The sequence below is a fragment of the Garra rufa genome, chromosome 10 (genome assembly GCF_049309525.1).
Source record: "Garra rufa chromosome 10, GarRuf1.0, whole genome shotgun sequence".
NCBI classification, from domain to species: domain Eukaryota; kingdom Metazoa; phylum Chordata; class Actinopteri; order Cypriniformes; family Cyprinidae; genus Garra; species Garra rufa.
The window spans coordinates 8,657,604-8,669,750 of NC_133370.1; the positions used below are offsets into that span (position 1 = coordinate 8,657,604).

Below are 12,147 nucleotides of genomic sequence, written 5' to 3' on the forward strand. Positions count from 1 at the left end.
AATATAATTTTACACAATTTCCCACGATTGTGATTTTACCCATGATGCTTTGCAGATTTACAGCAACATACTGTATACATATTCTACAGTTCTTTGACAGTATGGATTTGTTCATTTTACAATAATGCTGTGAAAACTACAGACATTTGTTACAGTTGACTTAAAAAAAATGGAATAAAATATCGACCCACGAAAGAGGTAATAATGACTGTCAAGCTTTGGGGTGTTGATCAACTCCATCTACATTTTGATTATCATGAATAGTCTTTTTTTAGCTTTTTGTTCAAATATTTATCTATGTTTTATTTATGAAACTTACCCACATTCAAGTGTTTATAAAAATAGAATGCATAAAGCTAGAATAAAATGTTTTTGTTTACAAGCAGATACCATTCTTTCTTTTGATGTTTTGTATGTTCAGATATTCATATAACAAAATATATACAAATTAATACCTAAAAGGGACACAGTCGTATACTTAAAGAATGTAAAGTTTAAAGGAAATGTAGACTTGCAGTATAAAACTACTAAACTAGTAGTTTACTGAGACTATACTATAACTAAAGTTAAAAAAGTGAAATAATGACCCCCCCCCCCCCCCCCCTTAAGTACCCCTGAGATTTTAAAATAAATATTTAAATTAATAAATATTACATTTGCATGTTGATGGCTCTCTGACATTGGTTAATGGTCATATGATGTGCAGGTAAACATAAAATATTTCTTCTTTTTTAGTAAGTAAATTATTTGATTGTTATTTCAAAATGATGTTTTTTATTTTTTTATTTAATGACCTGTTAGCCTTTCAGTAAACTCACAAACCCTCTGCAGTTCCTTTGCGTACCCCTTGATGTAATATAAGGAGTCGCTCTGCATGAAAGCAGAACTATGGCAGATTGGCTTTATACAAAGCACTAGACATGAACAAAACAGACTTAGAAACATAATGTACATTTTTTTTTTCAGATTAAAGTTCAATAAATGTGTTTCTGATGAGAAGCAGAATAAAGGATGAAAGAAGATGATCTATGATGTTGTATTCTTAAAACAGCAAGTTGGATATCTGTGCAGCGACACTCAGACAACCTCTTTATAGCTATTCCATTGGAGACAGATCCGTTAAGTGTTCGCCATTGCCCTCTGCTGGACAATTATTAGTTAGATGTCATGTAATGCTTATGTGACCCTTTAAAAAAGATTTATTTCTTTTTTAAATAGAGATTTATACATCATCTGAAAGCTGAATAAATAAGGGCAATATCTGGCCAAGATGCAACTATTTGAAAATCTGAAATCTGAGGGTGCAAACAAATCAAACTACTGAGAAAGCCTTTAAAGTTGTCCATAAAGGTCTAAGCAATGCATATTATTAATAAAAAAATACATTTTGATATAAATACAGTAGGACATTTACATTTTAATTTTCATTTACATTTATTCATTTAGCAGACGCTTTTATCCAAAGCGACTTACAACTGGGGAATACAACAAGTGATTCATCCTAAGGAGGCAGATCGACATAGGAAGTGCTCAAAAATACCATATGTCAGGCGTTGTTAGATGAGTACGGGTTAGAAAGGGAAGATCAGGAAAGAGAGGAGAAGAATTTTTTTTTTTTTTTTTTTGAGTCAAATAATGTCGAAAAAGATGGGTTTTCAGCAGTCGCTTGATGACAGTTATGGAGTCTGCGTTTCGGATGGGGGTGGGAAGATCATTCCACCAGGCAGGGACGTTGAAGGAGAATGTTTTGGAAAGTGATTTCGTGCCTCTCTGTGGTGGTACAATAAGGCGTCTTTCACTAGAGGATCTCAGACTTCTGGAGGGAGTGTAGATGCGTAGTAGTGAATGGAGGTAGGCAGGTGATGAGCCGGTGGTTGTCCTATAGGCCAGCATCATTGTCTTGAATTTGATGCGAGCCGTAACCGGTAGCCAGTGCAGGGATATGAAGAGAGGTGTGACATGGGCCTTCTTGGGCTCATTGAAGACGAGTCGTGCTGCTGCATTCTGAATCATTTGGCCTGATTGTACATGCTGGAAGACCAGCTAAAAGAGCATTGCAGTAGTCCAGCCTGGAAATGACCAGGGCCTGGACGAGGAGTTGTGCAGCATGCTCTGTTAGGAAGGGCCTGATCTTTCTGATGTTGTGCAATGCAAACCTGCAGGATCGAGCAGTTTTAGCTATGTGTTCTTTAAAAGTCAATTGGTCATCAAAGATTACACCAAGATTTCTGGCTGAAGTCGATGGGGTAATTGTTGATGAACCTAACTGGATGGAGAAGTCATGTTGTAAAGTTGGAATGGCGGGAAAGACAAGGAGCTCAGTTTTAGCTAGATTGAGCTGAAGATGGTGTTCCTTCATCCATGCAGAGATATCCGCCAGGCAGCCAGAGATCCTTGCAGCTACTGATAGATCATCTGGTTTGAAAGAAAGATAGAGCTGTGTGTCATCAGCATAGCAATGGTAGGAGAAGCCATGTGCCTGTATGATGGGGCCCAGAGATGTGGTATATATGGAGAAGAGGAGGGGTCCAAGAACTGATCCCTGAGGAACCCCAGTGACCAGTTGATGAGTTTTGGAAACCTCCCCTCCCCAGGCCACCCTGAAAGACCTGCCAGAGAGATAGGATTTGAACCAGCGAAGTGAAGTCCCTGTGATGCCCAATGATGAGAGGGTAGACAGGAGGATCTGGTGATTCACCGTGTCAAATGCTGCAGATAGGTCCAGCAAGATGAGTACTGATGATTTGGAATCAGCTTTTGCAGTCCGCAAGGCTTCAGTGACAGACAGTAGCGCAGTCTCAGTTGAATGGCCACTCCTGAACCCTGACTGGTTAGCATCCAATAGGTCATTAGGATACAAAGACTACAAAATATATTAATCGAACATGATCTTTACAAGATCTTTGTATCCTAATGACTTTTGGGGTAATAGACAAATTAATCATTTTGACCCAAACAATGTATTTTTGGCTATTGCAACAAATATACATATGCTACTTAAGACCAGGTCCAGGGTCACATATGTAAAAAACACACACACACACACACACACACACACACACACACACACACACACACACACACACACACACACACACACACAAAAAAAAACAACAACAGTGAAAATAAGTGAAAGTCTTTTTATCAGTCAGAAAACATTCTAGCATCCAAAAATAGGGAAATTAAAAAAAAAATACATTTAAGAAAAACCTGGCCAATAAAGGTAAGTTCAAGTTCACAAAACAGTAAAAGCACTCTGCAAAAGCCAACTGAAGACTGTCTGTACATTTCCACAACAGTCATGAAATCAGCTTGTTAAATTAAGACCTGAAGCTCCATTGGTGAGTCCAGTCAGCCATCAAAGTGTTTTTAACTCAGTCTTCAGTCTGGTCTTCAGCGGTCATGAGCAGATAAAGGTGTTTGGTGTCCTCCTGCATGGTAGGTGACTGTGGTCCAATTATCTCCTGTCATCTTCTGGGTCAGAGTCTGAAATTAAAAATCAAACCATCACAGAATCTCAAGTGAAAAACAATTAATATTCAGTAAATGAGTTTGAAACGACTTTTACTATCTGACATTTGCAGGAGTATAGAGGAACAATCATATGAATCTCACCTCAACATCATCATAGTCTGCATCATCAGTCTGTTTGACACCTGAGAGATCAGAATGTAAGTTTACTGCACAGATTACAGGTTGTGTGGAAACATGTTTGTTTGTGTTTGATTCTGTCCGAATTTAGACACAAAAAGGTGAGATTTATCTCATGTAACACAGACTGACAGTCTACAAGTTTAAAGGGTTACTCCACCCCAAAATTAACATTTTTGTTATTAGACATTAGTCATTACCCCCTGTCATTCCAAACCTGTAAAAGCTTTGTTCGGCTTCGGAACAGAATTTAAGATATTCTGGATAGAAACTGGGAGGTTTGTAACTGCACTATTGACTGCCAAGTAAACAACACTGTCAAGACCCAGAAAAGTATATAAAAGACATCGTCAAAATAGTCCATCTGCCATCAGTGGTTCAATCTGAATTTTATAAAGCAACAAGAATACTTTTTGTACGCAAAGAAAACAAAAATTATAACTTTATTTAACCATTTGTCTCCCCTGCATCGCCGTAGTGCCATTTTAAATTGAATCCCCTGGACACAAACAGCGTACAGTGTTCTCTGTCAGCTGTGTACGTACAAAAAGTATTCTTGTAGCTTTGTAAAACTATGGTTGAACCACTGAAGGCAGATTGATTATTTTGAAGACATATTTCATACTTTTCTAGGCCTTAAAGGTGCCATAGAATGCATTGATACAATATTTTAAATTGTTTTCTGATATCTACACAGAAGGGCAAAAATTCTCCAGAAATGGTTTTACAAGTCTATTTACAACCCTAGGATTTGTGCTAGAATGAAATGGTCTGTTATTACCTTATATGGAAGGTTCATGAATAATAATGAGGAGCTCTGCTCTGATTGGCTGTCTCACAGAGCGGCTCATTTAGCAGCACAGCAAGAAAGAAACATATGGAGGAAATATATATTTAATTACGCAGCTCAAGCAGCTATTAATATGAGGGGCATTGAAATTGCAATCGCAGGTGCTCTGTGTAACGTTATACTACAATGGCAGCACTTAACACATTTAACAAGTTTAGATGCTGTCAGCGGTGATCAGGATCTGCAAATCATTCACCATCATCTGCGCAGTCATCTCTCCTTACTCTGTTTATGTGGTAAATGAAATTTTATGTACTGCAATGTAACAGGCTAGCACTAGCAGGAAGCTAACCGTTATTTAGCGGATTGCCTTATTTTATTAGATCGCATTATTTGTTTTCCTTGAATTTCTGAGTACAAACACCAACCCATCCCTGCACTTAACATCTCCTGCACAACCTGGAACATAACATTTATTTCCGTGATCTGCCATTTTCACTATTGTCCTTACTTTGTTTTTTCACAATAGCCTACCTGCAGAACGTCTGATGATTGGGCGATGAAATGTTGGGGACGTAAGTATTAATGATTGCAACTATAACGTCATAGTCTGTGTTATGTTGGAATTCGCCTATTTTTCAGTGGTCTTTTGCAAACACCAGATTTATATAAGAAGCAGGAAACGATGGTGTTTGAGACTCACGGTATGAGAACAAAGATTCTTATGGGTTTGGAACGACATGAGGGTAAGTGATAAATGACAAAATGTTCATTTTGGGGTGGAGTACCCCTTTAATATTGACCTATATTCTGGATTCACTAGACTGCTCTCATTAGTGGGAGTCTAAAAAAACCTAGTTGTCTGACCATAAAAATGCTACAAATAAAATATTGCAATGCCAACAACTGAGATTTAGTGCAGTCAGAATACAAGCAAATATTTTACTCGAAATCTCTAGATTTCTAGATCATTTTGCAAGGAGTCTTTATGTTGCACTCAAAAAGAAAATGAGCAATGAAACTAGACAAAACTAGACACAATGATTATCTATCTGGGTTACTATACTAATACTAATACTATACTACTTGACCAATCAACTTTTAGGCTGTTAATCATGTGTGTGTTGTTTCTCAATATACGCCTTGAAGCTTAAAGCTCATTTTACTTTTCATATTCCCACATTGTTTTAGTACTAAAGAAACTGTTTCAGGTAGAAATATGGATCAGTTTTTCAGTATTTGTGAGATGGACATACCGGTTTTGTTCTTGCAGCAACAGTAAAGAATCAAACCAGCAAACACTATCACTCCCACAACACCACACGAAACAAGGAGCAGAAACATGTAAGATGAACTGTTAGAGGTGATTTGTTGTATTTCATACACTGGAAAAAAATAAAAAATAAAGAACTGCAATAATTAGTCTATTCATATTACCTTTACAGACATATAACAATTATCACTGTAAAAAATCATTTAGAGAAATCCAGCTTGCAATGTGTAAACCAAAAACAGAGATTTAATTTGTTTGATAAAGACTTTGTTGATATTTACCTTCACAGAGCTGTGTGATGTTTATTCTGTCTTGTTTCCAGCTGACAGGGTTGCTGTGGTTACAAATGATGGATTTCTCACTGCAGTACAGGATGAGAGTGTTGATCTCATGTGATGTCACTTCCTCTCGAGAGCAGGCGGTATATACAAAAGTGGAGCTGAGTGTGAGCTCATGACCTCCACATGTAACACTGATAACACAGGAATCATTAGACCAGCTTGAGTCCACAGTCAGGACAGGAATCTTTACAGCATCTGAAACACACATGTTCTCCAAGATTAGAATCACATTTACAGTTTACAGCCCAGTGGTTTTAAAAAGGTTTAAACATTTATTTTGTTAAAGAAAAACAACAGTAGAGATGCTGTAAATGGAACATTAAAATATAAGTTCCATAAGAGTACAAACATAATCAAAAATATTTCTTTAACCACATTATTTATCAGTATTTTTTATGTAAAAGGTTTTAAGTAAAAATCATCAAGACTTCAACTGTTGTTTTTGCTTTAATTGAGGTTACAGAAACATCTGATGAATAAAAAAAGTCAAATATTTAAATTTGAAAGTGAAAAATGTCACAAATTGTCTTTTTGCAAGAACACATTCAATCAGACAAAGAAATCAGACTCACCTATAACAGATACTCTGTATGTAACAATGTCTTTGTCTGATTGTCCACTTGTTCTTGCTGTATAGAGTCCACTGTCTGTCTTTTGCATGTTCTTCAGTGTCAGAGAGAATGTTTTATCATTGAAATCCACTCTGTCCTTGTAGGAATTGTGAGGTCTTACTTTTTTAGTTTCAATAAAAAATTTAATTATATTCACTGATTTATCATTTATCCAGGATAATTGATCAAACTCTGTTAGTCCTTGCGTCTGTATATTGAGCTGAACAGAAGCTCCTGTCTCCACAAACACTGAGATCTCGGCACTGAATCCTGAGAAGAAAGAAACACACAGTCAGAACATTTTACACCACCATCTCATGTCATCAACTCACATTCCTGTATTTGGTTACATAAATAATAAGAATCATTGTTTCAGCAAATTGTTAAGGCTGTATACTCACAGTAAAATAAATGTCATTTTTTTTATCAGTCAGATTTATTATCAGTGTTTGTTTATCAAATACGAAAATCCTACAAATATCTTTGAAACACAATATTAAGACCTTGGGTTTTATAGATTTGTTGAATATAACTATACTGTGTATATTTGTGAATGTACATTTTGCATATACAATCTCTATGATTCATGGTTCTTGCAGTATAACCAAAGTATCTCAACATTTCATTGATTTTATATGAATTTTATGACTTTATAAAATTTCTATAGCTCTAGTAGCACTTTGTGCTTTAACTCCTAAAGTGTTCAAGAAACAGTTGACAGATAAACTTTCCTAATGTAACAAAAAGTATTCTTTAAAACTGTAGTGTTAGAGACGAATCAGCCTGCTTTCCTTTGCTGTTCTAGCTTGTTTTCTTCTAGACGATGTTTTAAACTTTAATTTTAGAACTCCCATTGTGTCATCTCTATTTGATAAATAAAAGCATCAATATAAAACCATCTAATACATGATTAAATGTAAATGTGCAGATACTCTGCTTGAGATGACAGATTAATAATGACTGCTTTTCAGAAGCATTATTAAAGCATTAAACAATAACAAAACTTAGTCTTAGCAATTCATGAGACACACTAAGCTAAGACAGTAAATGTTCAAAACCATGTAAACTCTGAACTGTGCAGTAATCACCATAAACATAATCATTAATAAGTAACTGGATTCATTATTTAATTACCTGTTTTACTGATGATGAGAAGGATGAAGGATGCAAGCAGACAATCTACTGCCATTGCAACAAACATGAGAATTAGTGGTTTTGCTGTCCTAGAAAAGGAAGTTGTATACAGGTAAAATGACACTCGGTTAGCTTCTTCCGACCACAGACAGCTGGTGCAGCATTTTAATGATTATGATTATCTCCTTTTATACTTTATTTGTTGGATTTTATTCATATCTATCAATAAGAAAAATTGCTCCTTACACACATGTAGATAAGACCACAGACTATAAAAACTAGCAACTGAAAGGAGTGTATCATTTGAACAAAGTAGAAAATTGACAATAAAAACAGACTTAGCAGCTTTAACAGGTTTTAGCAATGCAGTGTTGGAATTAAGTAGGCTATGTAACATGGTTTCTGCAATTACTTGTATTTACATAATCAGATTACATTTAAACTGTTTGTGAATTCTAAAGAAAAATGAACAGACAGACAAAACTACTTACATTGAAGACAGTGAAGCATCATTCATCAGGTGATCACATACAGATAAAAAGAGATATATGAATAATATCAGAGCCATGAAGAGCATAGATATTGAGGGAATAATCTACCCAATCTGGGCAACAAAACACCAATTTAAGTAGAGACTTCTCTGATTAGCATGACCCTGTGAGCCCCTGCTGGTAGATGTAACTACATCATATAACTGCAAAAAACAAACAAACATCTTTCTTCATTGAATGCCATTCAAAGAGATCAGTGAAGAAGACAGCAAAGATGGCTGTAGCATTCCCAGCTGAACAGAAAATGCGCATCACAAAGCTATTAAAGGGGTCATTGGATGCGTCATCGGATGTCCATTTTCAACAAGTTCATATGATTCTTTAGGGTCTTAATGAAAACTCTCTAATATACTTTGGTTAAAAATTCTCAGTAGTAGTGTAAAAAAACACCCTTTTAACTTGTCAAAATCAGCTCTGCAAAATATCAACTCATTTTATTGCATGAGCCCTTTAAATGCAAATAAGCTCTGCTCGCCCTGCCCTTCTCTGCTGCAATATTATCTGTCTGCAGTCCTGGAGGCTGCACTTTCAGGACAGCATTGTTAGGACCACATTTCTAGGACCCTAGTTTTTTTGTGACAGCGCCACCTACCGAGTTGGAGAACTGCAGTTCCAGGAACACATTTCCAGGACCCTAGTTTTGGAGGACCGAAAAAAGTGCCACCAAGGCAATATTTCCACACAGTTTTAACTACATTAGAGTTTTATTACACCCAAATACTACTTTCTTTATTGCAATTAAACCTGGTTCCTATGAATGCTATTGGGTCTAAGTAGCATAATATAGGCCTATTGGGTTATTGGGTCTCTGCTGTTGCCGCGTTTAGCTGCATTTAGCCGCGTTTATCTGCGAAACTTGCCAACAAGCACATTATTAAGAAAGGCCATTTGCAAAGATGCATAAAAAACCTATACTCACTTCTGATGGGTGAAGCTGCATCAGGAATGATTCACACGAAAATAGATGCATATGTAGATCGGGATAGGCGCTCTCTTTTTAAAAACGAAAGTAAAGTTTCCCTCTGCCTCTTAAGTGGCTCAGATGTCGGGAATAAAGGACTACTGCGATTACATCCAACAACAGAACACCTCAATCACTCAATTAGAGTCTTCCCCTGCATCTGAGTTACACAATTAACCTTTTTCATAAAAATCGGAAGTTACGTCAGGGCAGGGTAAAGTTAGTTCCACTACAGGTCTGCGCCTATTATATGAATATGCCCTTGTCTCAAATAATGCTTCTTACCTTTTCTGTTTTGTCTGTTTTCAAAGTTGTTGTTATACAATCAACGAAGAAATAACATTTTACTTGTTTGTAATTTATTAGTAATTAAACGATTCTGAGTCCGATTGATGCATAAACTCAACAACTACAACAAAATGTTGTGAATGTCAGCGGATACCGTGTCAACTAGATGAGGCCCAGAGACAGATCATCAAGAAAGAACTCCTACCCAAAACGGCCACCAGCACAAGGCCACGGGAACCAGATGAGTCCTCTATAATTTGACTTTGTTGCAATATGGAACTCTTGCATTATTATTAACATTTTATTTTATTATTTTAATACTGTAAGGTTGCTTTGACACAACTTGTATTGTAAAAAGGAATAAAGCCAATAATCAGATTCATCTCTTGTTTAGTATTATATTATTTTATTATGTATATCCCTGGGCACATTATACAACGTACATTTAAACCGTCATTTTAATAATGCAAAGAAGAGCAAGTAGAAAATACAATATTATTTTAATAATAATAATAATAATAATAATCGTGAAAAAAAAATCACGTGAAGAGTCATAATGCACAGCCAGCAGCAAATAGACAGAACGGCAAAACTCAAAACTGTACTGAATTATAAGTGCGACATTCATAATTAAATAAACATAGTATTTGTGATGACCCGAAGCTGACACAAAGGTTTTGAAGAAATGTTTGTTATTTGTAGAGTAAAACACCAGTATATATCATAGTATCTATTTTGTAAAAAAAAAAAAAATAAATAAAATAAAACATTTGATTTCCAAACTTACTCTTGTGTGAAAAAGGCTAATGGCGATCGTATTCGGACTGTTTTAGCTCAGTGAGGGCGGGTCTAAGGTAAGACGCTCATGTCAATCAACTGTGTTTCGTCACACCGACAAGAAGCTGAGAATGACCTGATTTTAAAAAGGGGATATTACTTTTAAAGAAAAAATATAATAAAATACCACTGGGTGGATTTTTATCATTGTAGGGTGATCTTGTACACAACTTGCCAACACACATTAATGTTCAAACAACATGTAAAGGTTAGTTTTGCATCCGATGACCCCTTCAACTAATGATCACACATTTGCAATCGAATTTGCCTACACAATTAACAGTGTGACAATCTTACTGTACTGTAGTAAGCCTGAATAATATGATTTTTTTTAACACTTGACAAACTTCTTTCAAAGTGGTACCTGAATGACCAATATGATTTTATAAATTACCACAATCCCCTTTTAGAGTGCAATATGAACTGAGTAACAATGACTTGATTTTGGTATAACTGACGACCTCAGTTGAGAGCGAAAAATATAAAATATTTTTATTTAAAATAAATATATAAAATGACCAAATAAGGACCTGATTTGCTGTAAACAATCTGGAATGCAAATTAAGAGAAACAATAACACTAACGAGGCAATAATACATTTGTGTTCTGCTTAAAACAGTAACAATGAATCACACACTCTCTGAATTAGCCTGGCTAACGCCAGACCAAGTTATAACTTCGTCATGATTCGTGGTCTGGGAACCATAGACTTAATAGAGATAGACGCCACATTGGCTGCTGGAAACGAGAAATGCGTCCGCCATCTTGGACCGGGACTTGATTACATCGCGTAGCAGCAGCAGAAGTGAGAGAACATGCCTGAACACTGTGTAGGATAGGTGTGTGAGCGAGAGAGAATGAAATACTCCAAGTAGACTCTAATGTAATATTCATATAGTGTTTCTTCAACTCATTAAAATACCTTTACCATCACTATCTGTTTTTGCTTCTCTATCATATTCATAGTGTGTGATTTGCAAAATTCCTATCATAGCCTACACCTCATATGGTTATGGTTGCGCTTTTGTCCAAAGTGACATAAATACAAAACATTTTTTTTTTTTTGAATTTGGATTCATTCCATCATCAAATGGCTCACATTTGATTAAATAAATAATAAGGTTAATGTGGGAATAAAAGTATTTTCCTTTTAAAGTATGATTTTCTGCTATTGTTTATCATCATACATCACTTTGAAATTGGCATTCAGTTAATTAATTCAGTTAATTAATAAGTTGAATCGAATCAACTGATTTTGTAGATCCCATGCTAACACATTGCAGACAAACTTTTTAACAAATTGGACAAAACTTAAATGTCTGATTGAAAAAGCATGCTGAAAATACATAGGGTGTGTACAGTATGATCTATAGAGCACAAAACAAGGATTAAAACAGCAAGAAATTCAGTGTCAGTTGCATAATTTATCATGATGCACAAATTCAGCCTATAATACAATAAATCACTATGTGGCAGGCATTAGCTATATTATAAGATGTAATTTTATAGGCTTTAGTGAAAATGGCCAGGTGGAAGGAACTGTCCTCTGCAAGCAACAGAGATGGCTAATTCAGTTTTGGATTTGGATTTGTTTATACTCATCTGCTGGATGTAAATGGTCACAAGATTCACAGAATTATTTAAAAACACATTGGGACCATTACCATGCAGAATATATTGAGCTGATGAAAAGATGAAATCAAAACAGCA

The 12,147-nt window shown here is 35.7% G+C and overlaps 1 protein-coding gene and 1 long non-coding RNA gene across 2 annotated transcripts; both read right to left on the reverse strand.

Annotated features, from left to right (window-relative positions):
* Positions 1 to 3,218: 3,218 nt before the first annotated feature.
* On the reverse strand, positions 3,219 to 5,823 carry LOC141343781 (uncharacterized). Its single transcript, XR_012356798.1, has 3 exons — positions 5,698 to 5,823; positions 3,616 to 3,656; positions 3,219 to 3,486 (listed from the first exon to the last, which is right to left on the reverse strand). It is a non-coding gene; the product is annotated as an uncharacterized lncRNA (long non-coding RNA).
* Positions 5,824 to 5,960: 137 nt separating this feature from the next.
* Positions 5,961 to 7,855, reverse strand: LOC141343903 (CD48 antigen-like). Its single transcript, XM_073848570.1, has 3 exons — positions 7,801 to 7,855; positions 6,628 to 6,936; positions 5,961 to 6,250 (listed from the first exon to the last, which is right to left on the reverse strand). The coding sequence occupies exons 1-3, from the start codon at positions 7,853 to 7,855 to the stop codon at positions 5,961 to 5,963; spliced, it is 654 nt and encodes a 217-aa protein (XP_073704671.1).
* Between the last annotated feature and the right edge of the window lie 4,292 nt (positions 7,856 to 12,147).